This window comes from Prionailurus bengalensis, chromosome F2, assembly GCF_016509475.1.
Source record: "Prionailurus bengalensis isolate Pbe53 chromosome F2, Fcat_Pben_1.1_paternal_pri, whole genome shotgun sequence".
NCBI lineage: Eukaryota > Metazoa > Chordata > Mammalia > Carnivora > Felidae > Prionailurus > Prionailurus bengalensis.
This window is the reverse complement of record NC_057353.1, coordinates 34,138,539-34,160,905: the sequence shown is the minus strand read 5'-3', so window position 1 is coordinate 34,160,905 and position 22,367 is coordinate 34,138,539. Positions and strand designations below refer to the sequence as shown.

The following is a 22,367-nucleotide window of genomic DNA, read 5'->3' as shown; positions in this document are numbered from 1 at the left end:
CTCTGAGCCATCTTCTCAAGTAGGGCTCAACTCTGGCCTATAAAAACTCCAAACAGCACAAATGATCTCACCCACCACCTCTCCTGCAAATTAAAAAAACTTGAATACACACTATGTTGGTTCTAACAACTCAGGAATGACCATGCCCCACTTAAAGTGTCTGCCTGAGAAAGCTCAGGGCTGCTTAAAGAATTTACTGTTTGTTCCAGTACACCTGTAGACAATTTACAATGGTAAATCCTTCCTCTGTCTCTTTGAGATGTAGGGTTGACCTTTGAACAAAGCAGGGTTTAAGGGTGCTGACTCCCAGTGCGGTTGAAAATCCATCTAGAATTTTTGACTCTTCCCAAATTTAACTATTAATAGCCTACTGATAACCAGAAGCCTTACTGATAACAGAAACAGCTAACACATATTTAAAATGATATATGTAATATATACTGTATTCTTACTGTAAAGTAAGCTAGGAAGAAAGAAAAATATTACTAAGAAAATCATAAGGAAGAGAAAACAGCATCCAAATCTATGTTGTTCAAAGGTCAACTGTATCTGTCATCTCCTATAACTCAGGAGTGTCTTTGTTAAAGACCTGAAAGCCACTCTTATGAAATGTAATCATCAGGAAGGACAGGGCCTAGGACTCACAGTCCAAGTGGGAGAACAGAATTCTAACTAGTAGAGAAAACTGGCCTAATCACATTTACACCAATCAACACTTCATAATTTTTCACTTCTCTGACTCTACTTAGCTTCCACCCACCTCTCTACTCCCTCATTCTCCATTTGAAATGCCCAGTTACTTCTGTACAAAAAGGAGTTCAGATTAAACTGAACCTTCTTCCTTACTGCAATAGCATCTTACTGATTAAAATCTGTCCTTACCACTTTAACTAGTATTAGGCTTGTTTATCTTTGATAATAGAGGGATTTTTCCTTTGCGATTTAAGAAATAGTGGAATTGATAGAAAGAAATACATCTCAGATATCAGTATCCACGGCTGGTAATATACCACATATCTCTGCAGAGCCAACGAAATAATTTCCAAAATTCAGAATGGCATTCTGGTGATCTGAACACATAACTAAAGGTTGGAGGGCAAATGAGGCTTAAATCCACAAAAGCGCTGAAACAATATTTCAGAGGATCACATGAGCAAAAACTCTGGACACCATCCAACTAGCTTACAACAAGAAAAAAATAAAGGTAAGAACTGGAAGGCTCACTGGGATATAAATGTGAAGTGAAAGAATTTACCTAGTAAGCCACAGTTAGATTTTGGGGGGGGGGGGGGGGGGGAGGAGATGATTTTATGTTGTTAGTTGTGGGTTTTATTTAAGGCTATAACAACTCATATTACACCATGAAGGCTGAAAAAGTAATTACCTTCAAAAACTGGGAAAAATACCTATTCAAATGAATGAAGCCTCCACCCTTAACTAAAACATATGAGGAAAAGGGATAGTAAAAACATGAATTTATGAGAAGAAAATGTCAAGGCCTTGAGAACAGGAAGAAATTAGACTTATAAATTTCAAGAGGGACAATGTCCAAGTGCCAAGCCAACAGGCTAAATCAAGCGCACTCAAGAATGTGATCAATTATGAGTGTACTTTTAAATTCTACAAAGCCATCTTAATTTTAGAACATTAACTCTCCATTATTCTAATTAAAAATAAAAAATAATGATCAGAAAACCTGTGTTCTAGTCAAAACTCTGCAATTACTTCTGTTCTTGAGCAAGCCACTTAGCTTAAAAGTTATTTGATAAATGAGTCATTGGGATTACAGGACTCACAGGTTTCTTCTACCTTTAAAACATGATTCACAAGCTTTAATTTTAAAAATTAATTTACTTTTTGTTGTAGGCTGAGTTATTTCCCCCTGCCCCCAAATTCAAATGTTTAAGTCCTAACCCCTGGTACCTCAGAAGTGACTCTATTTGGAAATAGCATCTTTAAATAAAGGTAATTCAATTAAAATGATATTACTAGGGTGCTCTTCATCCAATAATGACTGATGCCTTTGTAAAAGTAGAAAACCTGGATATAGACACATGCACAGAGGGAAGACCATATGATTATAAAAAGATGGTCATCTATAAGCCAAAAAGAGAGGAGTCCCCAGAAGAAACTAACCTTGTTGACACCTTGATTTCAGCCTTCTAGCTGTCAGAATTGTGAGAGAAAATACATTTCTGGTCGTTAAGACATCCAGTCTTTATTATTTGGGTATGGCAGCCCTGGTAAACTAATACACCTTTAAGTTTATTAAAAAAAAAAAAAAAAATAGATTGCCTAGGATCTACAGGATGCTGCTACTAGCATTTCTGAATCCATCAACTTCAGAAATGTATGAATGTTTACAAAATTTTATTTTTCCTCTGAGCATACTCTGCTCAATTAAATTACAAGAGATAACTTCAAATTTATACCATTTATAAAAGTTTCCTTTCAAAGAATGTTGAACATTACAGCCTTCCTACAAAGTCATTTTGGCAGATAAATATGATAATCTTTGTGGGGAGGAAAATTATAATCTTTATATGAAGGTTCAATACAGTCTAATATAATAAAATTGGAAAGTATCTAGACAGCAAGGATAGAAGTGTGGTTAAATAAATTATAATATGTGATAAAATATAGAATTACTACATTAGCTTACAAAGAATACCACTGAATGATACAGGGAAAAACACATTAACATTAAGAGAGCTACGCAGAATGCAAAACTGAATACAATCCCAATTCTTATACACACACAAACAAAATTCACCAATTTTTAGTCATTATCATCTCTGGGTTAAGAGAAATGATCATGTGCACTAAAAAAGAGGTGCCATGCACGACCATACACAAAATCATTCCTTCAAGTTTAGGAGAGGAGCTGTTTTGCCTAATTCACAGAAAAAAAGAAAGTCAAGCACAATGAGGAGACAGAACAATATGCTCCAAACAAGAACAAGACAAAACCTCAGAAAAAGAACTAAATGAAATAAAGACAACCAATCCACCTGATGAAGAACTGAAAGTAAGGGTCATAAAGATGCTCACTGGACGGGAGAGCAAAGTGGATGAACTTAGTGACAATTTCAACAAAGACATAGAAAATATAAAACTGAACTGGGGCAGCTGGGCGGCTTAGTCCGTTAAGAGTCCGACCTCAGCTCAGGTTGTGAACTCGCAGTTCGTGAGTTTGAGCCCCACGTCAGGCTCTATGCTGATGGCTCATAGCCGTCTGGAGACTGCTTCAGATTTGTGTCTCCCTCTCTCTCTGTTCCTCCCCAGCTCCCACTCTGTCTCTCTCTCTCTCAAAAATAAATAAAGATTTAAAAAAATTAAAAACAACAACAACAAAAAAGAAAATATAAAACAGAACTAATCTGGGTTGAAGAATACAAAAACAAAAATGAAAAATACACTAGAGGGAATAAACAGATTAGACAATGAAGAAAAACTCAGTGATCTGGAAGGAAGGGTAACAGCACCCACGCTGAACAACAAAAAGAAAACTGAAATTTTTAAAATTGAGGATAAGCTATGGGATCTCTTGGACAAAATCAAGCAATCATTTACATTATATAGGTTCCAGAAGGAAAAAAGAGAAAGGGACAGTTTTCTGTCCCTGTTATTTGAGAAATAACAGCTGAAAACTTCCCCAACCTGGAGAAGGAAATAGACATCATGGTTTCAGGAAGCACAGAGGGTTCTAAACAAGATGACCCAAGGGGATCCATGCCACAACACATAAAAATTAACATATCAGGGGTGCCTGGGTGGCTTAGTTGGTTAAGCGTCCAATTTCAGCTCAGGTCATGATCTCACGGTTCACAACTTTGAGCCCTACATAGGGCTCTGTGCTGACAGCTCAGAGCCTGGAGCCTGCTTCCGATTCTGTGTCTCCCTCTCTCCCTGCCCCTCCCATGCTCATGCTCTGTCTCTCTGTGTCTCTCAATAATAAACGTTAAAAAATAAAAAATAAAAATTATATGCCAACAAGTTGGATAACCTAGAAGAAATGGATAAATTCTAGAAATATATGATATTCCAAAGTGAATAAGGAAAAAAACAGAAAATCAGAACAGACCAATTACTAGTAACGAAATTGGGGAAAAAATTCCCAAAAAAACAAAGAACCAGATGGATTCATAGGAGAACTCTACCAAACACTTAAAGAAGAGTTAATACCTGTTCTCCTCAGACTATTCCAAAAAATAGAAGAGGAGGGAAAACTTACAAATACATTCAACAAGGCCAAAATTACTCTGATACCAAAACCAAAGACACTACAAAAAAAGAAAACTACAGGCCAATATTCCTGATGAACACAAATGCAAAACGCCTCAACAAAATTTTAGCAAACTGTATTCAACAATACATTAAAAGGATCATTCACTACAATCAAGTGGGATTTATCCTGGGGATGTAGGGATGGTTCAATATTCACAAATCAATGTGATACACCACATTAACAAAATCAAAGATAAAAACCATATGATCATCTCAATAGACGCAGAAAAGGCTTATGACAACGTTCAACATACATTCATAATAAAAATTAAAGAAAGTGGGTTTACAGGGAATGTAATAAAAGCCATATACGAAAACCCCACACCTAATAATATCATACTCACTGTAAAAACTGAGAGCTTTTCCTCTAAGATCAAGAACAAGACAAGGATGTTCACTCTTGCCACTTTTATTCAACATAGTATTTAAAATCCTTGTTAAAGCAATCAAACAAGAAAAAGAAGAGAAGATATCCAAAATGGCAAGAAAAAAGTCAAACTGTTACTATTTGGAGGTGACATGATACCACACACAGAAAACCCTAAGGACTCCACCAAAAATCTATCAGAACTAATAGATGAATGCAGTAAACTTTCAGGATACAAAATTAACATACAGAAATCCGTTACATTTCTATACACTAATAGTGAAGTAGGGGAAAGAGACATTAACAAAACAATTCTGGGGCAACAGGGTGGCTCAGTAGGTTAAGCATCTGACTTTGGCTCAGGTCATAATTTCATAGCTCATGGGATCAAGCCCCATGTTGGGCTATGTGCTGACAGCATGGAGCCTGGGGCCTACTTCGGTTTCTGTCTGTCTCTCTCTCTCTCTTTCTGTCTCTCCCGGCTCGTGCACTCTCTCTCTCTCAAAATAAATAAACATTAAAAAAATTTTTAAGTAAAGAAAATTTTTTTACAAAATTAAGAAAAAAAGAAAACAATTCCATTTATAATTATACCAAAAGAATAAAATATCTAGGAATAAACTTAACCAAGGAGGTAAAAGACTGATATTGTGAAAATTATAAAACACTAATGAGCAAATTGAAGATGACAGAAATGGAAAGACATACCATATTCATCGGTTGGAAGAATATTGTTAAAATGTCCATACTACCCAAAGCAATCTGCAGATTTAATGCGATCCCTATCAAAATATCAATAGTATTTTCCACAGAACTAAAACAAATTGTCCTAAAATCTGTATGGAACTACAAAAGAGCCCAAACAGCCAAAGCAATCTTGAAAAAGAACAAAGCTTGGAGGTATCATAATCACAGACTTCCAAGATATACTACAAGGCAATAATAATCAAACAGTATGGTTCTGGCACAAACATAGACACATAGATTAATGGAACAGAATACAGAGCCAAGAAATAAACCCACACTTATATGGTTATTCTATGACCAAGGAGGCAAGAATGCACAGGGGGAAAGACAATCTGTTCAATAAATGGTACTGGAAAAACTGGCTAACTACATGCAAAAAAATGAAACTGAACCCCTTTCTTAAACCACACACATAAACTCAAAATGAATTAAAGACCCAAATGTGAGATCTGAAATCATAAATTCCCAGAAGAAAATAAAGGGAGTAATCTCTTTGACACTGGCCTTAGCAACATTTTTCTAGAAAGGTCTCCTCAGGCAAGGGAAGCAAAAGCAAAAGTAAACTATTGGGACCACACCAAATGAAAAACCTTTTGCACAACAAAGGAAACCATCAACAAAACAAAAAGGGAACTAGTAAATGGGAGGAGATATTTGCAAATGATCTATCCAATAAGGGACTGATAAAAAACAAACAAACAAACAAATAAAAACAAAAACAAAAAACTTCTACAACTCAACACCAAAAAACCCCAAATAATCTGATTTAAAATGGGTAGAGGGGAGCCTGGGTGGCTTAGTTAAGTGTCAAACTCTTGGTTTCAGCTCAGGTCATGATCTCAGTTTGTGAGCCCCATGTCGGGGCTTTGAGCTGACAGCAAAGTCTGCTTCGGATTTTTTTTTCTCTCTGCCCCTCCCTGGCCTGTTCTATTTCTCTCAAAATAAATAAACATTTAAAATGGGCAGAGGATCTAAACAGACATCTTTCCAAAGAAAATGTACAGACAGCCAACAGACATGTAAAGATGCTCAACATCACTAATCATCTGGGAAATACAAAGCAAAACCACAATGAGGTATCACCTCACACCTGTCAGAATATGGAAATAACAAGAAATAACAAGTATTGGGGAGAATGTGGAGAATGTATTGTTGTGGGAATGTGCACTGTTGTGGGAATATAAATTGATGCAGCCACTGTGGAAAACAGTATGGAGGTTTGTCAAAACATTAAAAATAGAAATACCATATGATCCAGTAATTCTACTACTGGGTATTTACCCAAAGAAAACGAAAACACTGACTCGAAGAGATACATGCATCCCTATGTTTACTGCAGCATTATTTGCAACTGCCAAGATATGGAAGAACCCATGTCTATTAATAGATGAATGGATAAAAAAGATGTGGGGGCACCTGTGTGGCTCAGTCAGCTAAGTGTCCAACTCTTGATTCGGACTCAGGTCATGATCTCACAGTTTGTGAGTTCAACCCTGCGTCAGGCTAACAGTGTGGGGACTGCTTGGAATTCTGTCTCTCCCTCTATCTCAGTCCTTCCTCCCAAAATAAATAAAACTTAAAAAAAAAAAAGTTAAAAAAAAAAATCAAACGATGTGGAGTGTGTGTGTGTATATATGTACGTATATACATATATACGTGTGTCTATGTATCTATATACACGTGTGTGCGCGCGCGCGCACGCGCGCGCACACACACACACACACACACACATACACATACACACACACACACACACACAGGGATATTACTCAACCCTAAAAAAGAATGAGATCTTGCCATCTGCGACAACATGGACAGACCTAGAGGCTAAGTTAAACAAGTCAGAGAAAGACAAATAACATATGATTTCACTTACATGTGGAGAAATAGACACACAAATACAGAGAACAAACTGATGGTGGCCAGAGGGGAAAGGATGGGGGATGGACAAAAATGGGTGAAGAAGTGGGAGACATAGGCTCCAAGTTACGGAATAAGTCACAAGCATACAAGGTACAGCATGGGGAATATAGTCAGTGGTGTTCTAATGGCTTTGTATGGTAACCGTGGCTACACTTGTGGTGAGCACAGCCTAAATATAGAGTTGTTAAATCACTATGTTGTATGTCTGAAACTAATGTAGCATTGTACATCAAGTATACTCAAAAAAAAAAAAAAAGTCTCATGCAAAACTTAATCAAATGCAGAAAACGCTAATATAAATTGGCAAAACCAAACATAATTCTGAAATAACAGAAGTTAACTGAGGTATTATATATTTATACCAATAATACCATATAGCCAAGAAAAAAGCACAAATCCAGCCACCATCAGACCAGGCAGGGTATTATATGCTTAAAAGACCTACTACTTATTTCTATAACCAAGAGAGAATTGCATGACCAAAAGCCATGGCATAGCAGGGAATTAAACTTTCATTGTTTCAAAAGAATATTTTTTTAAAACATCCGTACACATAAAAATTGGTAAGGCATTTACATTTTCTTGACTCATAACTCCTTATGTCCAAAAACTACATCAAACACGGATTTTTAGGTTGTATGTGGATTTTTGTTAAAAACAGAAAAAAACTTTAAAAAATCAATTCATTATTTAAAACATTAGCATTTTAGCCTGTAACTCAGCACATCTTTTGGAAATGAGAAAATTTCTAAAGAAATAAAGGAGTGCACAGGAAGATTTACAGATCTGAACAGGGGCACTGGTTTGAGTGAACTATTAGGAACTGCCTAAATGTTAAACAATAAGGGATAAGTTAAATCATAAACCAGACTCTTTGGACCACCCAATATTTTGAGATTTCGCTAAAAGAAATGAACTCTTATCCCAGAATTATGAACATAAGGATACCCCAAAATTTTTGCATGCAATGAAGGAGATTTACAAATAATTGAAGCTTAAACCATCTTACCCAGGCTAGAAATATTTAGTATCATGTAAACATTATGTTCATATTACATTGTTAAATGAAAAAAGCAGGGGATAAACCAGTAGATGCAAAAAAAGAAATATGTATCTATGAACAGTAAAAAGACAAGAGACCAAGTTATGAGGAGTGGTTATCCTCGGATAGAATTACAGATAATTTATATTCCTCTATGATTTTGTATATTCTCTGTATTTTCTATAATGAACTAGTTATATAATAAGAAAATGTGAGTAAGAATTTATCCTGTACAAATTACTAACAAAGTTAGCAATAGGCTCAAATTATGTTCATTTTGTCAAGTTTTAAAGTATGTAATAAGAAAATAATAAATCACTGATGATCACTGATAACAGGGTACTCATGGATAACTAAGATCATCCTGTAAATCTGCTAGATGGAGAAAGGTCAGAGTACTTCCTATTTCATGTAATACCACAAACTTAAAAGCAATCACAGGCAATAACTAAAAGTTCTCTTTTGTAAATACAAAACTATTTTTTGCTGTTGGACTTCAGGATACTTTGTAAAGAGTCTAAAATAAGTTTTTAAAGAAACAAAGATCAGAACAAAAACTTACATTTTCTATTGTGTATTAACAGAGCTTGTTTCAGATCTATGGTTGCTCTTCCTAATAAAGCATCTGCCTTTAAAGTATAATGACTCCAAACTCGAAATTCCAATGTAGTCTGTGGGGTCACATTTCTGTATGGGTAAAATTATAACAAAAATACAGGAGTATACATTTACTTCAATAATTTTTAAAAAGCCATGAATTCAGTTTGAGAAAAAATACTGTATGAAACAGTAAACTATCTGAATTATAAAAATAATGACTTGCTTTCACGTATATTAGGACTTCAGTAACTAAGAATTTTTATAATTAGCAAACCAAAATAGCAGCAATAGATCAACAGTCCTGTTGAGATTTCACAATAACACTATTTCTATTTGAACAAATTCCTAAAGATTTAAGACAACTGATGGCATTATTTTTTAACACTTCTACTATGCCAACATTATGTTTCAAATGACAAAATTAAGGATAACTGATTTTTTACACTATTTTTACAAGACAGTAACAGAAAATATGGGTATATGGAATAATGCAGTTAATAAAACAAAAAGCAAGAATTATTATACTTCCTCTCTAAAGAAAATAAAATTAACCAAAAGTCTCATCATACTTAAAACTGTATATTCACACTAGAAAATCGCACTCCTACTTTGAAGTCATCTTGCAACTACAACAACAAAGTCACAAAAGATTTTCAAGCATACTTTCCCTTTTGGAAATTTTGCATTTCTATGCAAGGTACTTACACGGTTAGTTGTTCATCCCATTTTGGATTAGAAGAACTACTGGATTTTGCTGTTTTCTTAATTTCTCCATCTACAACTACTTCTGTATATATTGCTGTTCCAAACCAGTTCTTTTTTCTTTTTAGTTTGGCACTAGAAACTAACAGAAACATGATAATCAGTAGTGAATACATGTAAACAAATAGTATTTTGTAGTAATAAATCAATAAAAACAGAACTGTGCTTCTTAAGCAACTTAAACTCTTTTCCTTGGAGAATGAAGAAACAATACAAAAGGGCTATTATTGATAATGCCCAAGAATCATCTGAATTCTTGACAGTTTTACAGAAATAAAATTCACATACCATATAATTCACCCATTTAATCTGTATAATTCAATGTTTTTTTTTTAATTTTTTTACATTTATTCATTTTTGAGAGACAGAGAGAGACAGCACAAGCGGGGGAAGGGGCAGACAGAGAGGGAGACAGAATCTGAAGCACCTTCAGCCTCCGAACTGTCAGCACAGAGCCTGACGCGGGGCTCAAACTCACAAACCGCAAGATCATGACCTGAGCCAGTCAGATGCTTAACCGACTGAGCCTCCCAGGCGCCCCTATAATTCAATGGTTTTAATATATTCACAGTTGTGCAACCATCACCATAAGTGAATTAAAAACATATTCATCACCCCAAAAAGAAACCCCACATAGTCACCCTATTTCCTCCCAGGCCCTCCCCCTTGGCCCTAGGCTACTACCAATTACTCTCCATTTCTATAGATTTGCCTATTCTGGACATTTCACAGAAATGGATTCATATAACATATGGTTTTTTGTGACTGTCTTCTTTCACACTTAGCATGCTTTCAAGGTTCATCCATGTTGTAGCATGTATCAGTACTTCATTCCTTTTATTGACAAATAATATTCCACTGTACAGATATCCTTTTTATCTGCCCATTCTTCAGTTGATAGAGATCTGGGCTGTTTCTACTGGGTTGTTGGGTTGTTGTCTATTGTGCATAATACTACTATAAACATTCATGCACAAGTTTTTGTGTGGACATATGTTTTCATTTCTCTTGGCATACACCTAGGAGTGGAACTACTGGGTCATATGATAACTCTGTTGAATAATGCCAGACTGTTTTCCAAAGTAGTTGTACCATTTTACATCCCCACCAGCAGGATATAAGGGTTCCAATTTCTCCACATCCTTGCCAACCACCATTTGAATTTAATAATGAACTGCATCAAGCATCAAGAGAAAGGTAAGTATCTTCAGATTCAACATACCTATTAACCTGTGCACTACAGGTAGTGTTTCATACTTGCCTACTGAAAATTATATGAACTTGGGCAATATTTAAAAAAATGCTTTATCCGGTTTTTTGGTTTCCAAAAAAAGGGAAGTATTTGCTTTTTCAAATAAAAACATTAATATCAAAATGTCATTTGAGAAATTAACCATAACCCTTCACAGAAAGTGAATTTTATATCAAATTGACCTGATTTGGAGGAAGACCTATTTAAGCTAAGCAATTAATTTTAAATAATTTTTACAAATACTAATTCAAATAAGGAGTATGTATTTTCAGCGCAAACTACGACTACCAGCAGTAATAACAACTTATCAAGATCACCTCTATCATCTATTACCTATGAATACAAGGGTCTGAGATGAGAAAGTGGAACACTTCCTCCATGCCGTATCTGTATCACATGTTAAGGATAGGAACATAAGCTAATGCCTTCCATTCTACTGTGAGAAAATAGTAACAGTCACACAAATAAATCACTGAAATACAAAGTGACAAATGCTGCCACAAGTATTTGAAATATAGTATATCTTTAATTAATATCTGAAGTACAGCAAGAGAGACTCAAAGAAATACTATAATTAAGTACTGGTAACATAAAACAATCAGAGTGTTCAATGGTATGCCTGAAGTGCTATTATCAGGGTCTTGGCAAAACTCATTCCCATCCTTCTGTTGCAAATTGCTCTAAGTTCAACACCACTGTAGCGACATAGAAGGCACAGACATCTCTCTCTCAAAAAGTCCCCCACCCAAGATTCTTCACTCCAAATTGAAGAGTGATTTCCTCAAAATAAGCAGGGCTTATCAATACACTAGAAGGGGAAGGCAATACTGCATGCTGTTAAAAGCAAAAGGTGTCTTTTCAACAAATGGTGCTGGCACAATTGGACATCTACATGCAAAAATATTAATGCAAGCACAAACCTAACATCCTTCATAAAAATTAACTCAAAATGTATCACAGACCTAAATGTAAAACATAAAACCATAAAACTCTTTAGAAGATAAGAAAATCTACATGACCTTGGGTATAGTGATGCTTTCTTAAATACAACACCAAAGGCATGATCCATGAAAGAAACAACTGATAAGTTGTCTTTTGCAGAGCAGAAGTTTTTAACATTAATGAAGTACAATGTCAAGAGAATAAGAAGACATACCACAGAATGAGAGAAAATATATGCAAAAGACACATCTGATAAAGAACTGTTGTCCAAAATATATACAGGACTCTTAAAACTCAACAATAAGAAAACAACCTTATTTTTAAAAAATGGGCCAAAGACCTTAACAGCACTTTACCAAATAAGTATGTGGACAACAAGTAAGCATATGAAAAGCTGTTTAAAATGTTATCTGAAAAAAACAAATTTAAGCAACCATGAGATACCACTACACATACATATTAGAACAGCCAAACTCTGGAACACCAGCAACACTAAATGTTGCGGAGTATGTGGAGGAACAGGACCTCTTACTCATTGCTGGTGGGAACGCAATATGGTACAGCCACTTTGAAAAACAGTTTGTTGGTTTCTTATAAACTAGACACAGGCTTACCATATGAGCCAGGAATTGTACTCCTTGGTATTTATCCAAAGGAGGTGAAAAGTTGTATCTACACAAAAAAACACACATGGATATTTACAGCAGTTTTATTCATAACTGCCAAAACTTAGAAGCAACCAAGATGTCCTTCAGTAGGTGAATGAACAAACTGTAGTATACCCAGACAATGGAATATTATGCAGCACTAAAAAGAAATAAGCTATCAAGCCACAGAAAAACCTAGAGAAAACTTAAATGCATATTTAAGTTTTATTTAGTTTTACCAAATGAAAAATGTCAATCTGAAAAGGCTATATACTGCATAATTCTAACTATACAACATTCCAGGAAAGACAGTAAAAAGATCAGTGGTTGCCAGGGCTTGGGGAATGGGTGAGGAATGAATAGTTGGAGCACAGAAGAATTTTAGGGCAGTGAAAACACTCTATGTTACTATAAAGATGGATACAGGTCATTATACAATTATCCAAACCTGCAGAAGGTATAACACCAAGAATGAGCCTTAAAGTAAACTATGCACTTTGAGTGACTATGATGTGTGAAAGTAGGTTCATCAATTGTAATGAACGCCCCACTCTGGTGAATGATTATTAATGGAGGAGGCTGTGCATGTATAGGATCAGAGGTATATGGGAAATCTCTGTAACTTCCTCTCAATTTTGCTGTGAACCTAAAACTGCTTTAAAAAAAAATAAGTCATATGTGGACACATCTGGGTTCATATTTTTTTTTAATTTTTTTTTAACGTTTTATTTATTTTTGAGACAGGGAGAGACAGAGCATGAACAGGGGAGGGTCAGAGAGAGGGAGACACAGAATCTGAAACAGGCTCCAGGCTCTGAGCTGTCAGCACAGAGCCCGACGCGGGGCTCGAACTCTTGGACCGAGAGATCATGACCTGAGCCGAAGTTGGCCGCTTAACCGACTGAGCCACCCAGGCGCCCCTGGGTTCATATTTTAACTCTGCCACTTACCAGATATCTGACCTTAAGTAAATCAATTAACCTCTCTGATCCTCAATTTTCTCATTTGAAAAATAGGGGAACAATAGTATCTGATTCTTAGGATTGGTGAAGGAAAGCCTACAAGTACAACTGTTATAAATGCATGCCTGGCACCCACTTATGGTAACTATTACTCTATCATTATTATCATTATTATTCTTATTTACTGTATAGAATTAACTCTTCTGAGTTAAGTACAGATACATTCAAAATCTATCCATTTTACACCTTTTATTGGCAAAGTCTTCAATAATACTAGGTGCTAGCAAGGTAAATAAAGTGATTTTTAAAAGACAATTTGGGCAAAAATTTAATATAAATAACTAAAATGCTATGATTTTAAGTAACTAAAAGATAACCTTGTTAATTCAAGTAAGATTCTAATTAGTGAAATACATAGGATAAACTTTATGTTCCCATTTAATAAGTTTCCTTTGGTGTTATACACAAAACGTCCTCTCTTCTAAGATTACATAAATACTGAAAAATCTATCAGAAAGAGTCCGTATGCGTGTATCTAAAGAGACAACATTTAAGAGACCCACTCATAATAATAACACCTCAAGACCCAGTGCTAATATCATCCTCAATGGGGAAAAAATGAGAGCTTTTCAAGAACAAGGTCAGGAACAAGACAGGGAGGTCCACTCTCGCCACTGTTATTCAACACAGTATTAGAAGTCTTAGCCTCAGCAGTCAGACAACACAAAGAAATAAAAGGCATCCAAATCGGCCAGCAGGAGGTTAAACTTTCACTCTTTGCATATGACACGACACTCTATACAGAAAACCCAAGATTCCACCAAAAAACTGCCAGAACTGATCCATGAATTCAGCAAACTCACAGAATATAAATCAATGCACAGAAATCGGTTGCATTCCTATACACCAATAATGAAGCAACAGAAAGAGAAATCAAGGGATCAATTCCTTGCACCAAAAACCATAAAATACAGGATAAATCTAACCAAAGAGGCGAAAAATCTATACACTGAAAACTACAGAAAGCTTATGAAAGAAATTGAAGAAGACACAAAAAAATGGAAAAACATTCCATGCTCATGGGTAGGAAGAACAAGTATTGTTAAAATGTCAATACTACCCAAAGCAATCTACAAATTCAATGTATTACCTATCAAAATAACACCAGCATTCTTTAAGGAGCTAGAACAAACAATCCTAAAATTTGTATGGAACCAGAAAAGACCCCGGATAGCCAAAGCAATATGTAAAAAGAAAACCAAAGCAGGAGGCATCACAATCCGGGACTTCAAGATGTATTACAAAGCTGTTATCATCAAGACAGTATGGTACTGGCACAAGAACAGACACTCAGATCAATGGAACAGAATAGAGAACCCAGAAATGGACCCACAGACCTATGGCCAGCTAATCTTTGACAAAGCGGGAAAGAATATCCAGTGGAATAAAGACAGTCTCTTCAGCAAGTTGTGATGGGAAAACTGGACAGCGACATGCAGAGAAATGAACCTGGACCACTTTCTTACACTATACACAAAAAACTAAACTCAAAATGGATGAAAGACCTAAATGTAAGACAGGAAGCCATCAAAATCCTTGAGGAGAAAGCAGGCAAAAACCTCTTTGATCTTGGCCGCAGCAGCTTCTTACTCAACATGTCTCCAGAGGCAAGGGAAACAAAAGCAAAAATGAACTACTGGGACCTCATCAAAATAAAAAGCTTCTGCACAGCAAAGGAAACAATCAGCAAAACTAAAAGGCAACCAACAGAATGGGAGAAGATATTTGCAAATGACATATCAGATAAAGTTAGTAACCAAAATATATAAAGAACTTACCAAACTCAACACCCCCAAAATAAATAATCCAGTGAAGAGATGGGCAAAAGACATGAATAGACACTTCTCCATAGACAACATCCAGATGGATAACTGACACATGAAAAAATGCTCAACATCACTCATCATCAGGGGAATACAAATCAAAACCACAATGAGATTCCACCTTACACCTGTCAGAATGGCTAACGTTAACAACTCAGGCAACAACAGATGTTGACGAGGATGTGGAGAAAGAGGATCTCTTTTGCACTGCTGGTGGGAATGCAAACTGATGCAGCCACTCTGGAAAACAGTATGGAGGTTCCTCAAAAAGTTCAAAATAGAACTGCCCTATGACCCAGCAATAGGTATTTACCCAAGGGATACAGGTATGCTGTTTCAAAGGGGCACATGAACCCCAGTGTTTATAGCAGCACTATCAACAATATAGCCAGAGTATGGAAAGAGCCCAAATGTCCATCAGTGGATGAATGGATAAAGAAGATGCGGTGTGTGTGTATGTGTGTGTGTGTATATATATACACACACACACATATATATATATATATACACACACACACATACACATACACACACACACATGTATACATATGGTGGAGTATTAGTCAGCAATAAAAATGAATGAAATCTTGCCATTTGCACCTACATGGATGGAACTAGAAGGTATTAAGCTAAGCGAATTAGAGAATTACAAATATCATATGACTTCACTCATATGAGTACTTTAAGATACCAAACAGATGAACCTAAGGAAAGGGAAGCAAAAATAATATAAAAACAGGGAGGACAACAAAACATAAAAGGCTCTTAAATATGGAGAACAAACAGAGGGTTACTGGAGGGGTGGGAGGGGGGATGGGCTAAATGGGTAAGGGGCATTAAGGAATCTACTCCTGAAATCATTGTTGCACTATATGCTAATTTGGATGTATATTAAAAAAATAAATTAAAAATACCCCAAGAAATAAATTAAATAAAAACAGGAAAAAAATAATAACGCCTACCCACCCCCCCAAATCTAGTAATAAATTTAATAAATGTAGAGGATCTGCATGAAGATAACTATGAAACCTCACAGATAGACATAAAAGACTTGATGGGAATGACATGATATATTCCTGGATTTGGCAGTTTTAACAATGAAAGATTTCAATTATCTCTAATTTAATACATTATTTTTTTTTAATGTTTATTTATATTTGAGAGAGAGACAGACTGGAAGCAGGGGAGGGGGAGAGAGGGAAGGGAGACACAGAATCTGAAACAAGCTCCAGGTTCTGAGCTGTCAGTACAGAGCCTGATGCAGGCTCAAACTCATGAATTGTGAGATTGTGACCTGAGCCGAAGATGGACGCTTAACTGACTGAGCCACCCAGGCACCCTTAATACGTTATTTTTAAATGATCTAAATGAAAACATTAATATTGGTTTTGAGGGAGTTTGGGGACGGTATGGCAGCAGAGGAAAAGGGAAGGCACGACTCAAAAATTCAAATGAAAGGTAAAAAAAAAAAAAAAAGAGAGAGAGAGAGAATGGTGCAGATATATTTTAAAATACCAAGTAATGAGACTTCTCCCAATATATTTTGTAAAGTACTACAAAATGAAAATTAAAGGGGTGCCTGGGTGGCTCAGTCAGTTAAGCGTCCGACTTCGGCTCAGGTCATGATCTCACGGTTCGTGAGTTCAAGCCCCGCGTCAGGCTCTGTGCTGACAGCTCAGAGCCTGGAGCCTGTTTCAGATTCTGTGTCTCCCTCTCTCTCTCTGACCCTCCCCCGTTCATCCTCTCTCTCTCAGTCTCAAAAATAAATAAACGTTAAAAAAAAATTTTTTTTTAAATGAAAATTAAAATAATCTATGATGTAAGGGGCAGAGATGAAAAAAAGAATAAGATGTTTGTATATGATCATGGTAGCATTTCAAATCAATGGGAAACGATAGATTATTCCATAAATGTTGAAGCATTTGAAAAGAATAAAGCTAAATAAAGTTAAAGTTAAAACACTCATACAAAATTATGATACATATGATCACAATTTAAAAGGTGAAAGTAATAGAAGACACAATAGCTAAAAATTTACAAATGTGAACATAACAGTGCATTAGCTTTTCAATCTCAAGTCTTACGTTTTTATATGCCTTGCACTCTGTTTCTTATCCTTTCCTAAAGAAAGCCTGAAATCTCAACTATTTTTAGATGGTATGCATATGTTTGCTACTATGCTTATGTGCATGCCTTACTCTAGTAGATCACCATATTACGGTGGGTAACTTTCTTTTAATTTTTTTAGTTTTCCTTCTTTCCATGATCAATGTTCATATTCTTATTTGCTACTGCCAATCAGATGTGTTAAGAACAGAAATAGGAATAAAAATAAATCAGTTAATAGAATATGTCAGTTTATAAATCATACCTGCCAAACTGTAATAGCAGAAGGGTCTTAAACATGGTACTGATTATTTTAAAAATAAAAGAAATATCAATACAAAACAAAAAAAAAAAAGAAGAAATATCAACAGAGGTCACTGTTCTCTAATAAAAGGAGCGACAGACAACTTAGACTCCTAAAACCTTGGGATTTTCCTAACAGAAGACACTTGATCTGATTCTCAGTCTTTACTGGTAAAATAGTAAATATTTATTCCAAAAGGTATTGTTAAATCAGTTAAGATTGTGGATTTTACGGTACTTCGTATTTTTAAAAAATTAGATCAACAAAATGAAAGAAAGGTAAAAGGGGAGGGGAGGAAAGGGGAAAAGAGAAAAGCAAGGACTAAAATCTGGTGCCATTTAGCATAGGTCCAAGTTCAGTTTCCCAAGACTATCACTATATTTCAAAAGAGTAATTGATACTCAAAATGATAAATACCATGGTGGCATTATCTTGGCTACTTGCACTTCTCTGGTCCACAACTATTTTCCAATTGGTTCTCTAGACTTATGGTGATTCTATGAGCTACTTGATAGCTGTTCAGTAAGTTAGTTTTTGGCTCAAATCAATCAGATCAAGTTTTTGTTATTTCAACTAAGAACTCACACAAAGGTCAGGACCAAAAACAAAGTTACACCTCAGATATGTTAGCCACAGGTCCTGCACAAATAACACTGAAAATGAAAAATGTGGCTGTAAGCCTCTTATGTAGAGCAAAAGAAGAAATATTAGGAATTACCTACCTAGGTGGTTGTGAAGTGAAGTACACATCAGAATCATCCAGGGAATTGCTTCAAAACATACACCCCCATGGTTCACAGAGGATGAAATACAATACCCCTTAAACATGGCTCAACCTCACTCATAATGAGAGAAATGATATTTACAATGACACCAAGATACTACTATTTTTTTTAAATAAATAAACATTAAAAAAATAAAATTATTTTGAGAGAGAGAGTGAGCCCGAGTGGGGGAGCAGCAGAGATAATCCCAAGCAGGCCTGAGCTCTCAGCACAGAGCCTGATACAGGGTTTGAACTCACAAACTATGAGATCATGACCTGATCCAAAACCACGAGTCGGACACTTAACCAACTGAGCCACCCAGGCGCTCCCAAGATACTACTTCTTCCGTAACTGTCAACAACCCAGAGCTTGATAACATCTTTTGATGAAGCTATGGGGAAATAGGCACTCTCTTAGATATCCGGGAACACAAAATGGTACAGACCATATGGAGAGGAATTTGCCAATAAATGGCAATATTACATGTGTCTACTCCCTGACTCAGCAATTTCATTCTAGGAGTCTATCCTAAAGACACATGAGCAAAAACAAGAAATGACATTCGTATAAATCTTTATTGTAGCACTATTTGTAATAGCAAAAGAATGGAATCCTGATGTCCATCAACAGGAGACTAGTTGAATTAGCTTTGGTAGGTCTATTCAACAGAGTACATACTATGCAACAACAGAAAGGTATATATCCTGCTATGGAGCAAGCTCCAAGATAATACTGTAAAATGAAGAAAAGTGCCTAAGAAGTGGGGGTTGGGAGGAGAGATATGAACACATATACTATACATATCTGCTTAAATTTTCAAAAAGAAGCAGGGGCGCCTGGGTGGCGCAGTCGGCTGAGCATCGGGCTTCAGCTCAGGTCATGATCTCACGGTTTATGAGTTCGAGCCCCACATTGGGTTCTGTGCTGACAGCTCAGAGGCTGGAACCTTTCAGATTCTGTGTCTCCCTCTCTCTCTGCTCCTCCTCTGCTCGTGCTCTCTTTCTCTCTCTCTCAAAAATAAACATTTAAAAAAATTAAAAAAACAAAAAGAAGCAATGGAAAAGCAAACTAAAACTAATAAAAATGTTTATGTACATTTTTAGGTAAGGAGAGAAGGGGGAGGAGTGGCATGGAGTAACCAGACCTCTCCAAATATACCTTGATTTAACAGTTTTAACTCCAGAACTATATAAATGTTTTACATGCAATAAACAAAAATAAAAATAACTGAAAGCAATAAGCCCAACTGATTATCAACTTGGTGATATAACCAAATGGGAAACTATTTTAAGTTACTTTGAAACATGGTATCCTGACTATACACCCTAAGGAGGGAAACTCACAAAGAAATCATAAACTGGGTCTATTGTTTTTAGTAATTTTAATGTTGCCAATCTGTATGTGTGCATTAGGATAAAACAGACATAATTATGTTAATGTCATCTGGAATTAAGATTTTGATTTTTGGGTTAAGAGAAAGAGAGATAGAAATATAAAGTCAAACAAAGTAAAAATATCATTTTTCTCCTTTTAGTGGAAAATGGTATGTAGAGACTACAGCCATTTTGAATTTGAAATATCAGCATGAACTCAGGATTTGGTTTTTGCTTTCTAAGACATAAACATTTCCTAGCCCTGGTCACTGAAAACCCTAGGAACAACTGACCTCATGCATAAGTACCATAGGAATTACAGTATCTTCTTACAGTATCTTCTCAATCCCACCTCTCCTGAGGCAAATACTGGTTCTGATATTCTAAGCACAGAGCTGCATACACACATCTCTCCTTTTTTATATCCATATGGTTGTATACTATGCACACTACTCCACATCTTTCACTTATTATTTTAGAACGTGGTTCCTTTGGGTACCATGTATTTATTTCATTTCATTGTCTAACTAGAATTCCACTGCCAATCTTGCTATTATAAACTCTCTTCCCTCCCTCTCCCTCTCCCCAATATATATTTTACCTCCAGGAATTTTTTATCTTGCAGTTATTTATATTGTTGATATATAATGAATGAATTCACCTGCTAACGAAGACTCTCTAATCTTCTGCAAATGCTGTTCCCTCTCCCTCTAATGCTCTTTGCTTCCAATCTAATTTGAGATGAATTTTGACTCCTCCTGCAAGAGTTAAAGTGTTATGCTCTGAGTCCTTCTCTTACCCTATTCTCCTGTGTCTGCAGGCCATCTCCGATCCCAAGCAGAGTAAAGACACGTTCCTCTAAGTTCTCACTGCATCTAGTGAATAATCACTCTGTATGATAATTGTCCATATAAAACAAACCTGCCTTAATACTACACAGTAAATTCCTGGAGAACTAGGGCCTTATGTTTTCTTATATGTAATCCCAATTAAATTCTGGCCAATAACTGGATGGCTAAATACATGAAAAACAGCCTTCAGCATCCTTTCTACTCTAGTAACCATTTAAGAACCATTTCAATGATGTTTTTTCTAATACCCAAATTTTCCCACTACCAAAGAGGATATATCTTCCCTGCATCCAGCACAGGGTCAATAAATATTTACTGAATAAATAAAATACTTTAGAAGGTCTCTACCTTTAAGGCCTATTGCAACAAACATACCAGTATGAAACTAAAAGAAAAGACACTTATGGAATAAGTTTGCTGAATTGCGTATTAAAAAGGAAGGTTCAGCAGGGAATTGCTATTTTAAGTTATTATGAAAATAACTTACCAGTTACCTGTAACTGTGACCTCCCACTGTGGTTATTACTAGTATCAGAACGTGGTGAAGCAGTGGCCATGTCCCAATATTCAGCTTAAACCTATTAAAAAGTGTATTCAGGTGTTAGACAAGGGAGTGTAATTTTCAATATGATTAAAACAGTTTAAATCAATTAGGAAACTATACCTAATACAATATTTTCAACTCATCAAATGACATATTCACATTGTCTTCCATTTAAAATGAAAACTTAGTACTATAAGCATTAAAGAAGAATATGGCCAATAAACCAAATTTAGGTCAATTTGGACAAAATAAGTGATGATACTAAGAATCCAGGGTTAGTCTATAAAAAAATAAACATACAAATAGTTTTTATTATATAAGATATACTTCATTTATTTACTTGCTTACTTATCTGAACCACCTAAGTAAATTGGCACTTCACCTTTTAATACTTCAATGTGTATTTCCTAATACAAAGCTCTTAAATAACAAAAGAACAACAACCAAATTCAGGGATTTAACCAGTACATTACTATTCTCTATTATACAGTCCATATTCTATAATTTTGACTGTCACAAACAAGGCATTATCATATTTTTTCACTATAGGACCTAGTTCAGATTTATATATTGCATTTGTTATCCTGTCTCCAGTAAATCTTACATTTCTTTATATAGTTAATTTTTTCCATGTTCTACTTCATTCCTTCACCTCAGTTTTTACTTTTTAAGTAAAATACAAAGCTGAGCTACTTCACCTTTTTTCTCCATGGCAAATATTTTAAGACTAAATTTCTATCCACCTTTAACCCACTAAAGGAAGGATAAAATGGAACATTCTAGTCAAGATGAAGAGAAATTAATGAACATAATGTTTATCTTGTTTTTCCCTGTTTGTAGTCTTTTTTATGCTCCATTTAGATCATTCCCCCAAATTCAGGAATCTAATACTCTCAAAATCATCATACTCTCTCTTCACTTATTTATAGTTGCATATATTATGTGTCTGTATATATGTGTGTATGTGTATAAAAAGATAAACAGTTGGGGCACCTGGGTGGCTCAGTC

General features: G+C 35.6%; 1 protein-coding gene across 7 annotated transcripts in view; it reads right to left on the bottom strand.

Moving 5' to 3' along the window:
- WWP1 (WW domain containing E3 ubiquitin protein ligase 1) overlaps nucleotides 1-22,367 on the bottom strand; it is a 142,059-nt gene that overhangs the window by 87,317 nt on the left and 32,375 nt on the right. For all 7 annotated transcript variants that reach the window (XM_043601311.1, XM_043601306.1, XM_043601312.1 and 4 more), the window contains 3 exons: nucleotides 21,303-21,393; nucleotides 9,672-9,810; nucleotides 8,929-9,053 (listed from right to left, as the gene is read on the bottom strand). In XM_043601311.1, coding sequence (XP_043457246.1) covers nucleotides 8,929-9,053; nucleotides 9,672-9,810; nucleotides 21,303-21,372 — 334 coding nt within the window. In that variant the 5' untranslated portion in view covers nucleotides 21,373-21,393. The remainder of the gene's footprint in view (nucleotides 1-8,928; nucleotides 9,054-9,671; nucleotides 9,811-21,302; nucleotides 21,394-22,367) is intronic.